At 40.1% G+C, this 21411-nt stretch overlaps 1 protein-coding gene across 3 annotated transcripts in view; it reads right to left on the bottom strand.

Annotated features, from left to right (window-relative positions):
• Positions 1 to 21411, bottom strand: part of LOC144663915 (uncharacterized) — a 157830-nt gene that overhangs the window by 76810 nt on the left and 59609 nt on the right. For all 3 annotated transcript variants that reach the window (XR_013572699.1, XM_078525003.1, XM_078525002.1), the window contains exons 9-21: positions 19456 to 19654; positions 18114 to 18225; positions 16443 to 16516; positions 15731 to 15822; positions 14644 to 14822; positions 14085 to 14271; positions 11932 to 12054; positions 11201 to 11283; positions 7844 to 8041; positions 6975 to 7372; positions 6630 to 6819; positions 1839 to 2015; positions 1101 to 1214 (exon numbers count right to left, since the gene is read on the bottom strand). Coding sequence is in view for 2 of the 3 variants with exons in the window: in XM_078525003.1 (XP_078381129.1) it covers positions 1101 to 1214; positions 1839 to 2015; positions 6630 to 6819; positions 6975 to 7372; positions 7844 to 8041; positions 11201 to 11283; positions 11932 to 12054; positions 14085 to 14271; positions 14644 to 14822; positions 15731 to 15822; positions 16443 to 16516; positions 18114 to 18225; positions 19456 to 19654 (2126 nt within the window). In the remaining variant the exon portion in view is untranslated. The remainder of the gene's footprint in view (positions 1 to 1100; positions 1215 to 1838; positions 2016 to 6629; positions 6820 to 6974; positions 7373 to 7843; positions 8042 to 11200; positions 11284 to 11931; positions 12055 to 14084; positions 14272 to 14643; positions 14823 to 15730; positions 15823 to 16442; positions 16517 to 18113; positions 18226 to 19455; positions 19655 to 21411) is intronic.

Here is a 21411-nt window from a genome sequence, read left to right as displayed (position 1 = left end):
GTTACCCGGCTAGAAACGTGAAACATAGCCCGCCTTTACATGCAAAATTCACAGCCCTTCAACCCAATTTGAGGCAGCGTCTATGAAGCGTGACACAGCGTGTAGCTCCAAATGATTGCAGAAAAATATGAATTTTTTCTGAAAAATCAAGGCTAGTCGTCTTCAAACCTATTTTACTTTGATGTGCATGCTCTTAGAAGTTTACTGCGTCCTTATTTGGGGGAATTCAACCGAATTTCAACAGTCTTTGGCCGCCAAATTAAAATTAAACTTGTTGTTTCGCGAGTTAGGATAATCATTACTACGAAAATTTCGAATTAATTGGCTGTTGCTCAAAGAAATATTTTCCAGCCTACAGATAAAACTAATTTGATCTAATTTTGGTCAAATAGCACTGTTTGGGTCCAGAATTTATACATTTTATGCCATTAACTTCAAATTTAATTCAAGAACACGCGCGAAGACTTTCTCGGCAAGCCAGGATAGCGCGGGCATAACCGTTTACATAGAAGGTTGTCCAGGTCAAGTAAGCCGAGTGTCCCGGCAAGGCGGGTTTTCCGTCTTGCATGTAAATGCTTCAATGCGTTTTCCAAAGAAACGTATGAAAAGTTGGCTCGCCCAGGGTAGCTCGGTTACCCGGGTAACTCGGTTAGCCGGGGCACCCGCCGCCCATGTAAACAGGCCCTTAGAGTTGTTAACGATTAACAACAGACAGAAAAACAATGCGAAAATCTGTTATATAACTTAGGGCCTCTTTACATGAGAGCTGAGATGAGTTTCGTCCCGGGATGAAAAAAAATTATTTTTACATGAGCGTGTTCATCCCGGGATAAGTCGTCCCGCCCGAGTTGAATCCATCTCGCCCGTGCTTACATAACATTACATTTCATCCCGGGAAGGACTGTTTACATGGGTCTTTTCGTCACATTTCATCCCGGGATGACATTTCATCCCGGTGTTTCATCCCGGGACGAAATCATGTATCATCATGTAAACAGCAACAAGAAAATGACCAGACACCGAGATGAATTCATCCCGGGACGAAAGTCATCCCGGGACGAAAACTCTCATGTAAAGAGGTCCTTAATTATGCCACCTACCACATCCTTGTTCATCAGAATTGTCTCCACAGTCATTGTCATGATCACACTTCCAGTGAGATGGGATGCATCGACTGTTGGTACACCGGAACTCATTTGGACCACATGTTCCAGCTAGACAAAGCATGGAAGTGTGGAAAATCCAATACACAGATTATTTAACAAATTAGTTGTATGCGTTTACTCTAATTTTACAAGATTTTATCTGTCTGCATTTGTAGATAACAAAGCTATTTTGGTCATAACTAAGTCTAACCAAAGACAGTTTGCAAATCACTGACCTGTACTTGTTCAGCCATATGAATGGTAAGTAAATTTATATACATGTAGCCAATAACAAGAAATGCAAATAGACCAGTAATGCACTGATAAGTGCAAATAAATATCAACTAAACAGAAAATTTAAAGAAAAGGAGTGAACAAACATTTATGAAGCAAGTCAGCTTGTTTGCTTCTCGTGTAATTGGCTGAAATGTTTTCTTTGTTGTTTGTAAATATTTTTAATTAATTATAACTTGAGTTCCGTTAATGCAACACCATATTACGGCCTTTACAGTTATTAAATTCAGCAGTCAAAAAACATTTTAGGTACTTAATATATGTCAGGTTTAGTGCCCATTGTAATTCAGACTCAACAAGTCTAATCAAAATGTGCAAGTCAATGTATCATTATTATAACAGGATGTAAGAGATTTCATCATAACTTCTGATACTACTGTATCGTGGTTTCGTACTCACTCGGAGTTTTGCACTCGCCATTGGAATCCATGTATTCTCCAGGCTGGCACTCGCAGGTCACAATTCCAGAAACAGATGTAACAGTCCGCATGTTATCAGGACAAGCACACGCATAACTGTTTGGCACAGCAAAGCAGATGTGACTGCACAGTTTCAGCCGAGAACAGGAATTGTTACCTGGCGATAAACCCATAACAAAGTGTTCAGTAGCTTTCATTTAAATGGCCACAGGGCTCGCATCATTACCCGGGTAATGATGGATAATTGATGCGTGAGAACTTTCGATTATTTAGCGCGCAGTTTGTCATGTCATGTCAGTCATTCGCTATTTAGCACGCGGTCAAGAGCTTTCGTTTAAGTTTAGACCAATCTCGTAAATCTTATAGCTCAGGAACACTCTTTTGGCAAACCAGTCAGACGCTCAACGCGACAAAAGTCTTCAAAGAATCGAAAGATCCTGACCTTCTCTAATCCGAGCTGTCGGTACAGTGGCAAGATTTTAACCCTATCCAGACTGGGGGGGGGGGGGGGGGGGCGGAAAGTGCCCGCACTGACTTTGAACGCATATAACTTTTTCACAATTCAACCAAACGCTGCCAAACTTTGCGAGTTTATCTAAAATTTGTCTGGGAATAATTTCGTATGATAGGTTGTTATGTTAGGAACTTGACGTTACCATGGAATCGGAATTTTGACAGGCATGTTTTCCCAAATTTGTAATTTTCGTGTTTCTATTAATGAAAAATAACTTTAATGTAATTATTTTCACCTTTTTAGGGTTTTAAGCACAGTTTTATTGATTTTGAGTACTTTGCAGTAATTTTGGGCGGTTTTCTGAAGTTTTGAAAAAAATTGAAATCCAAGATGGCGGATCCAAGATGGCGGCTGTTTTGACATCATGATGTAATTGTCACGTGATCTGACGTCATCAGTCCACGTGACGTATGCCAAAAGCTAGATTCTTGGACATACTATACATCCTCTAAGTTTCATTGTGATTGCTTAAATATTCTGGAAGTTACGGAGGGGTCAGAATTCCCCCCCCCCCCTCCCGGTCTGAAAAGATCCAAAAAAGCCCGGTCTGAATAGGTCTAAGTTTCCAGATGAGAAATTACCTCAGCCGGCGATCACCTAACAGTGTGCGTTCGAAGCAGATTTGGGCACGCTTTCTGCTCAAGGAGCTTCTTCAGCCACCGCAGATCCTATTAGACCTTCTAGTACACGCGATTTGGAACTGGAAATCCATCTTACCCGAGGCCCAAACCAAACCAAAAGCTGACTCTCAAACTAGAAGTTTTACGACTTCACCGCGCTGATGGCAGCACAGACGTGAATACCGAGAATTTCGGCACGCTTTCCGCTGAAAAGACATGTAAGAAGCGAACAGTGGACTGGCCTCACGAATTCGCTCCAAGTAACTTTTCCTCTGATGATTACGATAAATTAGAGCTACCCGACTTCTTTGGAGGCATTTTAGCAATTAATGATCAAGTCTTACGATGCACGCCTTAAGTCAGCTATTGGAGCGTCTCATTGCAAAGGCCTCTAGTTAATCGTGGTCAAACGTTCGTTCATTCCATGGTCACATCACCATACAGGTAGAACTGTGGGGCTTGAAGTGGTCCAGCCTCCCGGAGATTCGGAAAAACCAACTACTATTTTAAGCACACAGATCTTCGTTACAGTCAACTTAGACACAATACAACCGATTCCTTGTTTCTGTCAAATGTCCCACCCTTAAAAAACCAGCGCCCTCCAACGAAACCTAAAGGCGATAAACCATGTCGCCAATGGAACCATTACGGCTCCTGTTCATGCAACAAAGCCAATTTAGAATCCTTCAAAGCCTTCCACGATAACCGGGTTTGCGCAAAGGACCACCACATGCTGCATTTTCCAAAGCGAGGAAACCCAAATCCTCGCCCTTATTCATCATGATCAACATTACAGATTTCCTCGGACAGTAATCCTCCCATTTAACTGACCTCGGATCGGACTAATGGATTACCACCGAGCCCAATCACCTCGACTACCCTGATGTCAAATGTAAATCAACCGTTTGTAACTCCTCTCATTCAACGTGTTCTTGCGTTGAAACATGACCTTCCTAACGCCTTTGGCGCTAGAATACCGGTACTGACTCCTCTGAGCGTTCCCGCTTAAAAATCTAAATTACTTAACTATTACGATCGTCAAATCATGGACAATACATACGGCGATCATGTGCAGCATTATGTCAACACAGAGCTTCGCTATCACGCGATCACCGGTCTTTTTCCTGACAATGCTTTTTCACAGCCTCTGGTCTGTTACCCACTACAAACTGTGCCTAAGCGCGGGTCTTCTGAACGTCGCGTGGCTATGGATTTAGGTTCCTTCCCCCCCCCCCCCCCCCTCGGCACGCTTCTTCAAACATCGGTATTCCGGATTCTTATTATCTAAACGAGCCGTATAAACTTTGACTGCCATGGATCGATCGCTTGTGCGAGTTCATTCTGCAGCTAGGCAAAGTTTGCTTCCTATGTGAACTCGACCTGCAACATGCCGACCGTCAAATACCCATCGATCCCAAAGACTATTATCTACTGGGATTTCATTTCAACAATCTCCTCTACTTTGATACTCGTTGTCCATTTGGTTTGAAGACTTCCACTATGATCTGTCAACGCACTACAAAGGCTGCCGTGCACTGTTTTACGCAACTACGCTTCCTGGCGGATGTTTACCTCGACGACCGAATTTCCTGCATCTACTGCGTCCACTTCGTTAAAGCAGCTGCTACAAGAACTCGGTCTTCAGACTTCACCGTTCCACTTTCAGTTCTCCCCTGATATCCTAACTAGTGCTTCTCACATCTCATTTTTGGAACTCTATACCATAGTTGTTGCCGTTCAGTTCTGGGCGCTCAAGCTTCGCCATCGCAAATTCTTCGTGTCCTACGACAATAAAGTCATAAGGTATTCTGGCGCGTCAAAGGACTATTTCGTGCAGCGCTGCTTACGACAACTGTGGTTTTCCACCGCCGTCTTTGACTTCGAGCTCCAGGCTCGTCACATCCCAGGAGATCACAATTTGTTAGCCGACGCTTTGAGTCGTTGGCACTCGGATCCCTCACTTCGAATTCGTGACACGCAGTTTAGGTAGAGTTTACACTTTTCAGCAAGTCCCACGATATGTTTCAAATTCAGTGACAATTTGTTTTGTTCTTAGTTTTGATATCGCTTTAACACTAGGACATCTTGTTATCACGTAAATAGTCAGCTAAGTTATCTCAATTTTCCTTTTTTTTCCGACTAATTTGCTTGTCTGAAAGTAAATTGTAGGATATAATTATGTGGATAAGGACGGCGAGCTCGTACCGCATTATTGTAAACTCTCAAGGGACTGTTTTAATTTCTCAATTGCAAGGGAATACTTTTCGCTCTGGGTGATAGAAACGTCACTCAATAGTAATGTGTTAAAACTTGCGATTTCGCAGTGTTATGTATTGAAAGGTGGTTGTTGCCTCTAGCCTCAACAAAACCAAAGGTACAAGGCAGACAATTCGATGGCATTTCGAGATTGCAGTGTCTCATTTTTTTCCAATTCCACGGGTCGCTCGTCATCTAATCGTCTGCAAATTAAAGGACAACTTGCAGTGGTTGACATTATTTTCTGCTCAGTTGCAGAATTCAGAATTGCAACATCATTCCATTGCAACATTTCAAAACAGCATCCGTTTTACTGGAAATGTAGCCGTTAGAAATGGCAGGTGTATCCGTTAGGTAAAGAATAACGCAAGGAGAAGAGGCTAATGGCAATATCCAAACGAAAATTTACTTCTTAATGTGGGGTAAAGATTGCTCGACGAGGCAAAAAGTAACTCAATGCACGGGTCAAATCTCCGCAGAAATTTGTATAAAGCTGTTTCCTTTTGGATAGCCGATGTCTTTTGAATATTTCACGCTCCAAGTCCTGTTCCAATATTTTTTACTACAAGCCGTAGTCCATGGTTCGTTTGCTCAACTTAGGAAACTATCTCCACGCGGCCATGTTGGCGCATTTTCTGGTGGCTTTTTTCCCCTTTCTCGCAAGTTTAACTGAGATACAGATTCACGTAGCGTGACTTCCAATAAGCTTTCTTGCCGTCGCGATTTCGTCTTTACCTCTAAGGGTGCGTTTTTGCAGATACGAGCCACTTAAACTATTCAGTTTTCACAACGTATCTTGACAAATATGTACCATTATCTCAAACTCTCCCCTATGCCCTGTCTCTGCATTATGCAGCCATTTGTAAAACACTTCGACAGCAAAATTTGCAAATCCTTTTCGTCTACTCGATTCCTCTAGGCACACATTCTACGAATATTCCTCTCCATCTGGATCGTTGAATAATGCGATGCTAATTCCACTTCAAAGTTCTCGGTGTGTATGACAACCGATGACAACACTTTGAGTGGAAAAAAATCGAGACAGGTCAAAGCATGCAAAATTGACACAGACAAGGTGCTTGAACAATTTATTGCTGTCTCAACCCCATGAAATAAGCGATGTCTTGACTAGACAATGTTACAAAATATTGATCCCATTCACATTTTTGACATTTTTTCTCCCATTTCCAGCGACCAAATCCCAGTCCCAGTGACCTAAATCCCATTTCCCAAGACAAAAACAGGCCAATCTCAGTTCCCATTTTACCCCTTCAGGACCCTCATCATCCTGTGACAAGATAATATGGTGCTACAGAAAGAAGTGTTCACAAATCATACAAATTGTGTTTCGATAAGACTAGAGAAGAAGCCTTGTTTTTACCTGTCTGTGCATCTTGATGGAAAACTTTTAGATCCATCAGCCCACGCACATGTGACCTGATAGTCTGTCGAGCCCCAGCGTCTCGTTTGTTGGCCTTTTGAATGGACTGTGTTGACCAGTCGCCCCAGTATATAGAGTCTTGGTACACAGATATCGAGTATGGATGAGGCAGCCCTGAACTGCTTATTATCTGAAAGAGAGAAAAGAGAATTCAACCTCCCTTAGTACTTCAAACATCATTAAACACTGTGCTTCCATACAAATGTCAGGAATTAATTTGTCATCGATGGACCAATTCAAAGATTTACGATCAAACGGCTAGCCTAAACACTGACACCAGCATACCTGTCTATAACTTCCATCCAAGTTGCTCCTTTCTAATTTGTTTAAACCAGCATCGGTCCAGTACAACTGTTGTGCAGAGAAATCAATGGCAACACCACTGGGCCACTGTAGACTAGATGATACGATTGCTGTGCGTCCCTCACCAGACATGTAAGCTCTTTCTATTCGAGCACTGCTTCCCCAGTCAGTCCAGTACATGTACCCACGTTTTGGATCAAGTACGAGAGCCCTGGGTTGGTCAAGATTGCTTGTGAGAAGGGTTTTACGGAAACGTCCATCTGCTCTAGAGACTTCAATCTTCTTGCCACCAGCATCCACCCAATATATATTATCGCCAAGCCAATCTAATGCTAGTCCTTCCACCTGCTGGATACCACTATGAAGTGTTTCAATTATCCCTATCAACAGAAATATACAGCACATAAAATTAATTATTAATTATTATCACACCTCTATAAGTTATGGAACTGATGCTGGCATGTTTCACTGACTCTGTGAGCTATGCTTCTAAGTAAATTAAAATTGAAGTGCCTGACAAAGAGGTTGGGTGGTGGGCCAATCACCTATCTATATAATCAGCCGAGGGAACTTTTTGCCAAACAATGGATCGAACAAAATTCCATTCATAACAAGTACTTGTTAGTCGTTTAGGCTTACAAAACACTCAGGAAGAGACAACAACGTGTACCTTTTTGTTCTATTTTGTGCTTTTGCCACTCTCTGATATGTTTTATGATAGAATAAAGCATGGTTAAGGCTACACTGCAGTTTGTTTAAATAGATTTGCCGTGTTCGAGAGCAGGCAGTTGTTGGATTTTCATCTTTGGGCGTATATGCCCCGCCTTAACGATAAGGCACAGTGTACCTACCAGATCCGTTTAGAAATGAGCGTGTAATCGTATTTAGAGTAATATCTGCCCAGTAGACGCAGTTCTGATAATAATTATAGTCCAATGCAATGGCATTCTGTAGTCCACTTCCAAGAGGAATGGTAGTCTCTCTGTGATCACCCAATGTGATTCTCCTAATGTATCTACGCGCAGCATACAGCAAGAACTGAGGAAGTGCTGTAGAAAAGGAAGGAACATAATAAAAATATAGAGCAGTGAGTGTACATGTAATTATATATAAATATGTATATTTTTTATTGCAACACACACAAAGAAATACATCACAAAAAAAGTAAACAATACAGCTACTTACAGACCAATTGCATACAAACCTTAAGATAAAATAACTTACACTTATTTTGCACTTGTCATGTAATATATACAAAATAATACAGAGACAAATAAACGCAATATATGTAGGAATAAAGTAATGTGAGGGCTATGCATTAGATTAATATTTGAACATATTACAACTATGTTATTGTTTTTAATTTTTAGTGCGAGCAAAATTATCTATTTTTTATTAATTGTGTAATAAGTTACCCGGAAAAAATTATTCAGTCATTGTTTGAATATGAGAGCAGTTTTTTAATTTCCATTGAACAGTGACTTTATTCACGAATTCATCGACAGAGAGTTTTTTCTCAAGACATTTAGAAGCATAAATATATTGTTTGGCCAAGATGATGAGCAAGTCTAATCTGCGCTTTATGGGACTGGAAAGCACTTCAGACAAATGAGATATGTCATGAAGAGCAATTTGTTTATTGGATAGAATGATCGCAGTATCTTGACAATGATTAAACCAAGATAAAATTTGTTGACCGGTATATTGCTTGGAACTTTTCACTCCAATTAGTAAAATTTTCAGGAAATCTTTCCTGCCACTTTTGTACACCACTTTAAATAATAAAACTGTGATTGCCAACTAGTTGGTAACAATTTTTGCAGCGTGCTACAGCTAGGTTAATCCAGGTTTCATTTGAGGAGATGAAAGCGGAGTTTGATGAGAGATCTCGTGAAGGTATTAAAGTTTGTGCAGCTTTCCTTTTATGATGAGATGAGATGGCTGCAATAAGCTGGAAATAATAAATGTAACTTTTTGTAATGTTGAATTTATTACTAAACTCTTCGTAAGATAAGTAATTGCCATTCGGATTAAACACATCCTGCACGAAAACAACTTCACGTTCAAGCCATGATTTCCAAAATAAAGTAGCATTTTCTATAGTTATCGACTTGTTGTTCCAAATAATAAATTCAGCGTTTGGGAAAATGTTGGCTATGTTCTTGAGTTCTTGAAAGTATTGAAGAAGTTTTCGATAGAAGAGGGGCAGACCTTTATCTAACAGTGCCACGTTTGCATTTGAGGAGAAGCGGAAGGCCACCATAATTTCGGAAGTAGTAGTTCGGTATTGCCTACCATTTATCACAAGAATTTTCTAGGAGCCTTCCAATCCAGGCCAGGCGCAAAGATTTAACTAACATATTGAAATTGACGAGGTTATTTCCCCCTTCTACAACTGGTTGGTACATTACAAGTCTTTTTATTTTAGCCTTCCTATTTTTCCACAGAAAAGCGAAAAGATTCTCCTGAACAGTTTTAATGACCGTTTCTGGAACAGTCAGCATAGATCAGTGCTGCATACACCAACTGTGACACCTAAAGCTTTCGCCAACAAAGATTTGCCATAAATTGTGAGATCTCTTGAGAGCCATAAATTTAATATCAGGAAACTTTTATTGACCTTTGAATAAAAGTTTCCTTCGATACATTTGTTTGTGTTATAGGATAACCGGACTCCAAGAACTTTAATAGTTTCTTTTGTGGCTTTAAAAGGCTTTAAAATCAAGTATCTTCTGGTTGCTGTATTTCATAGAGCCTATCCACATTGCTTTCGTTTTTTTCTTGGTTTACTTCAGTCCTGAAATAGTTCCAAAACAATCCAAAATGTAGCATTTTTTGTTATTAAAGTAGTATCGTCGGCAAACTGTGAAATCTTAACCTCCTGTTCGTCTGGAAGAGAGATACCTTTGCAGTTTGAATCTTGGCGTATCTTTAAAGCTAGCAGTTCAACAGAAAGGATAAAGAGTAACGGACTCAAAGGGCAGCCTTGGCGGACCCCTCTTGATATAAAAAGCCTCCATTTATGATTGCACTTTGTACACCATTGTAAAGGATTGAGATCCATCTGGTAACATTTGGGCTAAAATTTTAGCAACAAAATCCCATTCAAGGCTATCAAAAGCTTTTTTAAAGTCTATAAAGAGGAGCAGACCAGCGGTACTTTTCGCATCTAAATGCTCCATTAAATCGCTTAAAAGTCTTATGTTTTGACCTATATACCTTCCCTTGACAAAACCGGTTTGATCGGAGTTAATTAGTTTTGGTAAACACTTCTCTATTCTCTTTGCGAGAGCTTTTGAAAGAATTTTATAATCTAGATTGAGAAGAGATATGGGACGCCAGTTAGAAAGTTCGGAAAGGGCTTCGTCAGTTTTGGGTATTAAGGTTATTATTCCTCTCCTTTGGGAAATGGAAAGGGACCCACTTTTCAAAGCTACATTGAAAGAGTTTAGTAAATCTCTCCAGATAAGATCATAAAAGGCCACATAAAATTCTTTAGTAAACCCATCTTCACTTGGTGTTTTATTGTCCGAGAAAGAAATGACAACCTCTTTTAACTCCTCGTAGGTAAAATCGTGCTCTAGCGAATGTTGTTCTTCAGCGTTAAGTTGTGGAATTTCAAAATCTTCAACAAACGACTCAAAACTCTGTCTTCCGGTACCTTGTGGCTCTCTGTTATGGCTAATTCTCGATGCATACATGTTGCTATAGAAACTCTCCAGTTCTTTCTCGACCTGTTTTGAATTTGATGTCACCTCGCCATTTTCTAATTTCACTTCGCGTATAAGTTTTTTTCATAATTCGTCTTCTCCAGGTTAAAAAACTATTTAGTCGGTTTTCGTCTTTTTCCCCTGTTCAAGCCATTTCGCCTTTGATCTAAACATAGCCTCTTTCCCTCTATGTTCATATATATATATTTTTAATTCTTCTTTTGCAGATTCATATTCCATTAAAACTGCCCGGTCTATATAAAATGGTAACCGCATCCACTTAAAAGAGGTGACATCTTAGCTGCTATAAATTATTTCAAGAAACACCTCAATCCCTGAAGGTACTGTAAGAGTTCAGTGTCTTGCCAGAGGTGACAAGACAATTACAACACCCAGGGATTGAAGCTGTATGTACTTCTTGAACTGGAGTCTAACATGCTTAGCATAAGAGCACTGTGACTCTCAAACAGTGTCACAGTGAAAAGCGAGTTCACTTACCATTTATTGGACAAGAAGCCATATCTGCAGCAAACTGATCTTCCATGCCCCCTTGGCAGGTATCACTAACAACCTTGCGATATCTGTGGAAAACAACAACAACAAAACAAACCGTTACGCCATGCTGCATTGATCACGGGATTGGTCTGACACTGCCAGGAGTGGCAAATGATTCTTCACAGAAAGTAACAGTTGCCAACAGGTTTCCGTTCATCACACCTTACATGGGAGGTATTTGGTTTTACAGTGGAGACGATCTCAATCAACAAAAATTGGTGGAAAATTATCCTGTAAGTTTGCACTGTCAAGTCACATTTTATTTACTATTACAAGAAGTCCTTTTCTATTGCAAGAGTAGTGCACTTTAGGTGGATATCTGTACAGAAAAATGGACGTATCAGAAATGTGCACTGTGAATTTTTCGCTTTATGACTGGGCAAGGTGGAAAGTTTGTATTCAACTTCCACAGTAAGCTTAACAGAAATGATCTTAAAGATCACTGGAATTAGCACAGAATGTGTGTTTTATTAGGAGTAAAATACATGGGAGGCACTTGATTGGAGTCAAGCTCAGTCATCAAAACAATGGAGGGAAATTATTCCCTGAGTTTGCACTGGCGAGTCACATATTAAGTATAACGAGTAGTCCTTTATGTTGTAAGAATACTGCACGATAAACAATGACCACAGCTTCCATTGTGATAGCTCTTCGTAATCTTCCTCTCTACATACCCTTTTGTGCGGCGGTATGTTGTGCCTATAGGACACACAGGAGGTATAGTTGTAGGGGTCAAGCCACTGGAAGTATCCCACTTGCACTCATTATTTCTGTCGTCTTCAATGTAGCCCACATCACTGTTATAATAAAAGACAAAACGCTACTTGTTCAAAAAGATTCAAGTTGCATAACCAAGGACAGAGATTGTGTACCATCAGTGAATAGTGGAAAGGTGAGCAAATATATGCTGTACTAGACCACAATAATACTAAATTATCATTGTCAGATTGATAACATCATTATTACTAAATAAATGAATGCAAGGACTGGCTAATCGAATTACCAACTTTTAACACACTGGTAGATGTCTACTGTTAAATGTAGGATTCATCAATTATTTTTATAGCATTTATCAATAGCCACTAGGCTAGTAACTTTGCAAAGTAGAATTTACACATCTTAGTCTGAATTGATGGCCATCACAGTAGCACCTTTGCAAAACATTAATGATCTAGTTGTCCACAGTTTTACTTCTATACTAACACCTTGATCACATTTAGGCATTTCAAGGTGTTATCTGTGTTCAAGCGGCCTTGCGGCCCATCAGATCATCAGGTCTGGCCTTATTCCAGTTTCCGTAGCATGAAGCAATGAGGAGTATTTCTACATCTCTCTGCATGGGATGTTTGTCCATCACAAGAATTACCAGACTGGCTTTACAAGTTGCTGGTTTGCCATTATGCTCTTGAGTAGAAACAAAGGCACTGAAATGAACGAAAGTTGACTTGCCCAAGAACGCAACACAATGATCCTAGCTTGCAGGGATCCATATTTGTTTTTTCTCCAAGTCGTCAGCCGGACAAGTATGCAAGATGACATACTTGCCCTTGCAAAATTTTACTTGCCCGTTCAAAAGTGAAGAATGGCGACCATACAAAAAGTAAATGAAAAGTTGACTTTTTTGTTATTATCACATTATGTAACACTGTGTATACATGAAATCTTCAAGACAACAAATCTGTTTTAATAAAGTTTGATTCACAAGTATTTGTTAATGAGACTTTTTACTTGTCTACCTTGGCTGCCGGTTTACAAATTTCACAAAACATCACGCCCCCAAGCGGCTTGTGATGTTGCTGAAGCGTATGATGCGGGAACAAATGAAAGCCAGGGCCTCCACGGAAGAAAAGAACGCTTTTGCTCTTCTTATTTATATTTGGTTTGTTTTTCTGAAGTGTTAACATTGCTTTTTTTCTTTGCTGGCGGCGCCAGACCAAGATAATGGCAAATTTTGATCAAAACATCAGCTGATGCGATCGCCTTGTGTTTTTCGCAGATGCAGGCCTGCAGTTCAAAATATCAGCGGTTGAGAGCTTGAAAATTGAGCCTGCAATGATTTCATGGAAAATACCGCATCAGCCAAAATGGCGGCCAAAATTATGATTTTATCGCGACAGCAAGTTGCAAATTATGTTCTGTTTTCGAAAAGTTATGAATGGATGACAAGTGGTCAGAACGCAATTAACTCATAAGAAAACTTAATAATTGTTTTTTCAGTAAGTCAAACTTAAGTCGTCCAGCGGACGAGTTTATGTAATCTTTTGGTCGTCCATACGATTTTTTAGTCGTCTCGGACGACCGGACGACTGGGAATATGATCCCTGAGCTTGATCAGGCTTGAACACTGAGGTGTTAATCTTTAGTGCAATTCAATTATCCATGCCATCGCCATTAGGTCAATGTTCCTTATAACCTTACCAAACAATAATGCAGCTCATTTAGCTTGAGTGATTTACTCTTGCGGTGACTCTCTCCACCTAGGTACATAACCGGTACTTCTACTCACTACTTGATGCTATAGGAACCAGCGCAGACTTAAGCATGGCCTGGTAAGCTGCCAAGGTAGCCTCTAGGACAGACCTTTGTCTTGCCTTAAGGAATATTATAAATAAGGAAAACTTGTCAACACCTTATGTTTGACCAGGAAAAGTATGACATGACAATCTGTATAATGACCCTACCGCCGCTGAAAGAGAACTTAAATCCAGCTGAAGTTTCACATAAAAACAAAGACTTAGGTAAACGTTTGGAGCCACGAAGGCCAGAAAAGCCAGCTGGGCTTGTTGATGAGCCAGCTTAGTGTTTTCTTAGCTACATCCCTGCCTACCATTCAAAGTCCTTTCTATCGCACGGACAATTCTGCTGTGTGATTGAACGATCATAGTCGTAACCATTGTAGCAGTGCGCATGAGCAATCCGTCTCTCATAAATAGACTTTTTTCCCAACAAGCAAGTCCCATTTTGTTCATCAGATGGTACCCATGGCTTGTAGTCATCTTTCTTGCATGGATTACCTAAATTTTAAAATGAAAACAGTTTGCTTACATGTAACAAAGTCTAGCATTGTGCAATAGAAATTATAGAAAAACTGTAGTAGTCTGTAGTCTCAAGAAAAGAAATTGAGATTACCAATGAGCAGGACTTGTCATTTATAAAAGCTTGCATGAAGAGTGCCATTACTCGTTGTGAGATTCTCCTATTGTAATTAATCTGTTGAACTTTTACTCATTTGCATCACTTCTAGTCGAAATATTTTGTATTAGTTGACAGACAGACAGACAGACAGACAGAATTATCATACATTTTAGACTGACTGACTGACTTTGACCAAGTGAGTGAGCAAGAAAACATGCGAGGGAGCAAGCAGGTTGGTGAGTGAGTCTTACCTAGGGCCTTCCTCAAGTTAATCTGCACAACAACCCACTTGTGCCTTCCAGGATGAGAACCATAAATCGTGAAACTAGCACTCTGTTCATCCGGCTCTGTTAGAAGACCATATACATACATCCTGGAGTTGCTTAAGAACCTGTAAGTTAGCCATGTCTCGCCTTCATTCCAGCTGTAACTGAGAGGCGAAAGAGAGCCAAAATGAAAATTACTTTTTATAAAGGAACGTTTACCATCGCATCTTGCATTGTACGTCTCCATTGGGTCAAGTGTTCCCTACTGCCGGAACTTACTCTTGTTTCTGTAGTAGGAAGACACTAAGAGTACTTCTACACCACAAGCACCGCCCCCCCCCCCCCCAGCCCTACATAAAGGCCTGGATGGAATGCACGTACATCGAAGGGTTAATTGCGCACCCCAGCATTAAATTATACATTTGGGTGTTGAATAATACTTAACAACAGTTTAAGAGGACAGACTTTAGAGGTCAGGCATATTGTTGAAGTGGATTACTTAAAAGAAAAATGTTTAACCCACTGACACCTAGAAATGTTAAAAAGCGTATTTTTTTACAGTTTTGCTGTAGTTGTTGGCCTTCCACGGGCTTGCTTGCAGTCCAAGAATAACTGAGAAAGCATCATCCATACAGGACATTCTAAGGGGCAATAATCTGAGGCAAATTGTCCTACGAGTTTTTCACTCAAATTTCTAAGCAGTCTTGTGGGTATTTTTAAGTTCTATTGACCCAATCACTTTTTCTGTTCCTCCTGCAGAGTTTGAGTATAAGTGATGCCTTTCTTGGTCAAAGATGTTGACGTCAGAAGTGGAACAAAGGGCAATGTTTGTCACGGCCAGTTTTGGCCGGCACAGGGGCCAATAGGTAAAAGGAGTTCACAAATCAGAGCTCATGCTCTAGCTGACTTGTAAACATTAAAAACAGCCACATGCATGTGACAACTACATATGCATTCAACGCCCATCATCCAACCCCCAAGGTACATGTTTATCCCTTCAGGAAGATATGATTCTTATTCCAAGTCCAAAATTTTAGCATAAAGTCACGATTATCGATTATTTTCAACTTACTAAATCAAGTTTGTCAAAGAGTTTCTTGGTACAGCAATGAAAATACCACCATGATCACCGAGGTTGTACCACCAGAAGGGACGTTGCAAAATCTGTAGAAATACAGTAAGTCAACTAAACCATTACCAACATGATACAGTGTTCCGGAGGTTCGTATTGTCACATCAGGTGCCATGCCAACTAAGCACTCCAAGAGCGCGTTGTTTTACCCACAATTCTGGAATGAGAATGGTTGGTACAGAATGCTAGGAATAATTCGGATTGCCTGCAAAACGCCCATGTAGTCGAGATGATATGCGCGCTCCTGGCACGAGTAAACATTGCGTAACAAATAATTGGCGGCCGACGAAGAGGCTACCATTGCAGCCATTGTTGCAGCAAACTTCTGCTTAATAAAGAGGAGGAAGAAAGTGTAGAGACTGTAATGGATTTGCAGAATGTTCTGGCAGTGATTTTCACAAAAGAGAGAGATCACATTCCTTGAATCACGCTGTCCGCCATTTTGTATTTTCATTCGCAAACATCTGTTCATTCTTCCCCTGGGAGGAGAATGGCCACAATGGCGTTCTGTTCATTCTGGATTAGCCGCTTCTCATTCCAGAATTGTGAATTTAAAAGCGCGCCCCAAGTTGTGCAGAAAAGAAATGTGACTAATATTTTTTTGTATAACATCAATAAAAGAATTATAACTTTTATACACTGTAATGGTTACCATGTGCCAGGTCATCCCAGCATCTGATGAAAGGAAGATATCAGCGTTGAACCTCAAGTTTGAGCCGTATGTACCTAGGAAATAACACAAGGGACAGTGATTTTACCTAGGTGAACAACAAGTCAGGAGATGGAGACGGAAGACGAAATGGAAGAGAAAGGAAAAGTACCTGTTAGATGAAGGTGGGAAGAAGTTAGACAGAAGTTGAACAGTAACAAGAGGGAGAAAGAGGGAGTTGAATGGAGAAGGAGAATGAAGATACATTAAAATTTGAAGAGAAAGAAGAGAGGGAATTGAGAGGAAGAAAGAATAGGGAAAGGAGGAGGCCTGGGAGGAAAAAGCAGGGGGGAGCACATATGGGAGAAGGTAGAATGGAGGAAGAGTAAGCACCAGAAGAAAAAAGGTGTAAACAGAAGGAAAGGAGGGGGAGCAGGAGGAAGGAGAAGAAGAGGAGGGAGGAGGGAGGAGGGAAGGGAGGTAAATGAAGAGGTTGTGGAGCAGAAAACAAGAGAAAGGGAAGGAGGGGTGAAGCTAGAAGAGGAGAAGGAGAGGGAGAAGGAGAAGGGTAAAATAAGGATGAGAAAGAAAGAAGGTAGAAAGAGAGGAGTGGAAAGATGGAGGGAGGGGGGGGGGGCGGGAGAGAAGGAGAAAGAGATGAAGCAGAGCTACAGAATACACATGAATTGGTATTTTAATGCTACATGAACAGAAGTTGACCAGTAACAAGAAGGAGAAAGAGGAAGTCCAATAAAGAAGGAAAATGAAGATACATTAAAAGCTGGAGGGGAAAAAAAGAAAGAAGGAAAGAAGAAGGCCTAGGAGGAGTGAGGGGGGAGGTGGAGGAAATATAGGAGACAGGAGAATGGAGGGAGAGTAAGCACCCAAAGGAGTAAACAGGAGGAAAGGCAAGAAAGGAAGGAAGAATGGAAGAAGGCAGTAGGAAGAGGTCATGGTGAAGAGGGGAGATGAAAACATTGCAGAGAAAGATGAGGATAGGGAGATGGATGGGGTGGGGGGGGGGAGAAGGTAGGAAGGTGAAGGAGGAAGAGGACATGGTGGGGTTGGGTAAGAAGAAGAGAAGAAGAAGGAGGCAGAGGAGAAGAAAGAGGAGGAGGAGGAGGAGGAGGAGGAGGAGGAGGAGGAGGAGGAGGAGGAGGAGGAGGAGTGCAAAAGGAAGAGTGAGGAGAGAGGGAAGTAAGAAAAAGAAGAGAGGAAGGAGGATGGTGAGAAAAGAGGGGTGAAGGAGGGAGAATGGAGTGAGAGAAGGCACACACAGAAAACAAGAGTAAACAGAAGGAAAAGCAAGAATTAAAGAAGGTGAAAGGAGGATATAGTGAAGAGAGAAGGAGGGCAGATTAAAGACACTGCATGAGAAAAACGAGGAGGAGAGGGAGAAGGTAAGAAGTTAGGAAGGAAGTGTAGGGGGGAAGGAAAGGGAGGTGAATGAAGAGCGAGTGAAACAGGAAACAAAGGAAAGGGAGGGAGGGGAGGAGGTGAAAGAGAGGGAGAAGGGGAAGGCTAAGGTAAGAATAAGGAAGACAGAAGGCAGAAAAGAGGAGTAGAATGATGAAGGGGGAAAGGAGAAAGAGGAGGAAGCAGAGCAACTGAATAACACATCAATCATTGGTATTTTAATGTTGCATACAAGCACAAAATGAACAACTGAATTACCTGTTGCCATGATGATGCCAGGAGCTGAACTCCATGACTTTATAGGAGAGTAGTGGGTGCGTGGGTAGTATTGTCCAAATTTTTGTGACAAATGCAGGGAACAATTTTTGGCCTAAGGAAGAATTAAGCATAGGAAGAAAAGTTATTAATATTTTAACAGCAAAGTTTGTATCCTTTTGTCACTGAAGTAATTCCTAATAGGAAGTTATCACCACCTTTGCACCTTTGGGAAGAGAAGTTTAATTATCATTTGATTTTTACATATTTAACATACATTAGAATATTTATGTGCAATGGTATTCGGTTGTGACCAACCTTCACAGGTTACAGTGCAGTGTCATCCTTTGACATCATAGAATTTCCAATGTTGCCTGCTTAGAGACTTTTACTAGGAAATAGTTTTATTGATGTCATGTGACCTCAAAGTAGCCAAAGAGACTGTGTACTGTTGGGGAAGGTCTGCCTTATTCCCTTGATTTGACTAACAACACCTGGGCCGGGTTGTTCAAAGCACGATTAAGCTAATCCAGCATTAGCGCGAATTTTGATCTCAGCTTTTCAACTTTTCAGTGAGATTTTCTGTTTATATTTTCCGTCGTTCAGTTTTGCCGTCGAATTATCTCAAACTGCACAAAACGTGAGCAATAAAAACACATTTACATAAGAGAAATTCAACCTTCGATTAACTTTTAATCCCGGGTTAGTGTTAATCGGCTTTCGAACAACCCGGCCCAGATGGATAACTAGATGAATCACGTTCAGGCAAATAAGGCTTCATCATTCCCCTAAGAACTGACATCTTGAGCTGAAGATATTAGCCATTAGATGAAGCATCGAGATGGTTTCCGCCGCACATTCGAGCAATACCGGCAAAAATAAACTTACCACAGAGATCTTATTGCATGGTAACAGTTTGAGTAGAGCTAACAAAAACCTACCATAACTTTAGCTCTCAAGCTGACCCCGCAAAAAAAAATGGATTTGAAATTATCTACATTCCAGTTAATACGGACGTTTCACGCGAGTTTAAAACAAAATGGTGAGCATTTTAAACATTATTCCGAGGTTTGACTTTAATTTTCTGGAGAGTACTTTAGAGTTTAAGCACGGGGGCACTAAGACAAATGAATTTCAGTAAGATGATGCAAATACTATATAAAATGTTACCGTAATATGAGTAGGTTTTTGGTACTTAGCTTAATTTTTGCACTCATTGCTCGAACTTTCAGCGGAATCCGTCTTAATTTTGCCTCTACATGTGTACTACAAATTAAGCCATTGCACCATAGACAAATAGATAGACAAATCATTTTGCCAGTAACAAGGATCTCTCAGGACTAACCAGACTGCAGTTCAAGTCTTTTCCATAATTATCCACTTTAGGAGCTGCCACTGGCTGCCACAAACCACCCTTATCAAATGTTATCTTGGTCATGATTTGGCGATGTCCTACCCGACCGCGAGTATGCTGACTTGCGATATAAACCCCTCTCAATCCTCTCACTTTGTGAAGGTCCACAAATGAGAAATGTTTGTAGCGCCTGATACAGAGCGAAATAAACACTAATCAACTCCCAGAAAATAAACCTTTTTAAAACCTTTTTATGAAAAAGTTCAGCAGGTACTTTGCGAGAATCCCTTGGAAGGCGCGGAGGCCTAATGGTTAGCGTGCTGGATTCCGGATCAAGCGGTCCGGGTTCGAGCCTGACCGGGGTCGTTGTGTTGTGTTCTTGGGCAAGACACCTTACTATCATAGTGCCTCTCTCCACCCAGATGTATAAATGGTTACCGGCGAACTAATGCTGGGGGGGGGGGGGGGGGGCAAGCCTGCGATGGACAGTAGTAATGTACTACACTCTGAGGCAAATTTGCCTTAGAGATGTAGTACATCACTACTACCAGTGGTGGATCTAAAATATGGGGGCAAAAATGGATTCAAATATTGGAATCAAATATTGGAACCAGTGGTCGGTCCAAAATATGGGGGACAAAAATGGATTCAAATATTGGAATCAAAACCAAAATAGAATCAAGTTTGAAAACCAAAATGAAAAAACCAAGCCTTAAAAACCAACCCTTGCTAAACCCTTTAATCAAAATAAAAAAATCTCTTATACTCTTTTTAAAATTTTGAAATCAAGGTGCGTTTAAAACAAACCTCGTTGACATAATGAAAATCAAAACCTAGGATCATAACCTAGGATACAACTATACCCCGCGCTAGACCGTCATGGTACAATTATATCATTGGAAGATAACAGCGTTGATCCTAATACCTATGATCTATTGTCAGTATCCATGTTATGGATAATGCTATTGTTGATATGTTTTTGTGTCAAAAGATGTCTCCATTTACCTGCCAATCTGTAGTCATATCCATCACATATATCACATACCCATGATTTATACCGCATGTAACGAGTCTTGCTTCTCCTAATAGCATCCTGTCTATCTTTTTCACAAAAATATCTTTGAAATCTAACCATTTATACAAATACTTTATATATTTTTATTTTCTTATGTGATTTTATATAGTGCGTTTAAATTTGTTGTAAATCCTTGAATGGAATAAAAAAACTTCTTATACTAAAATTCGAAAATCTGTAATGGAATAATGTGCGTTTAAACAAGCCTTGATATCATAACTGAAATATCAATCTGGAAAACCAAGCGAAGCCGAGTTTTATGCTGTTTTTATTATCATGGTAAATCTCTTGTACTGAATATCTGTTGTGAATTATCTTCTAAAACGATTATGATTTTTGTTATTTTTGAATTCATTTTTTCTTTTTCAAGGTCGGATAATACACTGTTTAAATCATTGTAAATGTTACATAGGTATTTGCTTGTTTCATTTTCTTCATTTAATAATTTTGTTAATGGCTTGCAATGTCCATCTTCCTTTAGTTTTTTATCTAAATATACTAAAGTGTCTAAATTTTCATATACCAAATCTCCGAGTTTTGATAATTCTTTTAATGTTACGATATACTTCAGTGTGTTTATTGCGTCATCAGACATATTTTTGAATGTATTTGCTTTGAAACATATTTTCTTTAAATTTTCCATGTTTATTTTCATGTTTGTCATTTATCTATATATATAGTGTATGTTTTTATTTTTATGCGTTTTTTCATGAATCTCTTATACTCTTTTTTAAAAATCTTGGATCTTAGTGCGTTTATGTGATTTTATATAGTGCGTTTAAATTTGCTGTAAATCCTTGAATGGAATCCAACTGTTAAAGTCATCACTGTATCCCTTCCATCTTACCAAAGCTAGGTTCTTCTTATAGTTC

This window comes from Oculina patagonica, chromosome 8 (genome assembly GCF_052425735.1).
Source record: "Oculina patagonica isolate OP01 chromosome 8, crgOcupat, whole genome shotgun sequence".
Lineage (NCBI taxonomy): Eukaryota > Metazoa > Cnidaria > Anthozoa > Scleractinia > Oculinidae > Oculina > Oculina patagonica.
The sequence above is the reverse complement of the archived record's forward strand: the minus strand, read 5'-3'. Positions and strand labels throughout refer to the sequence as shown.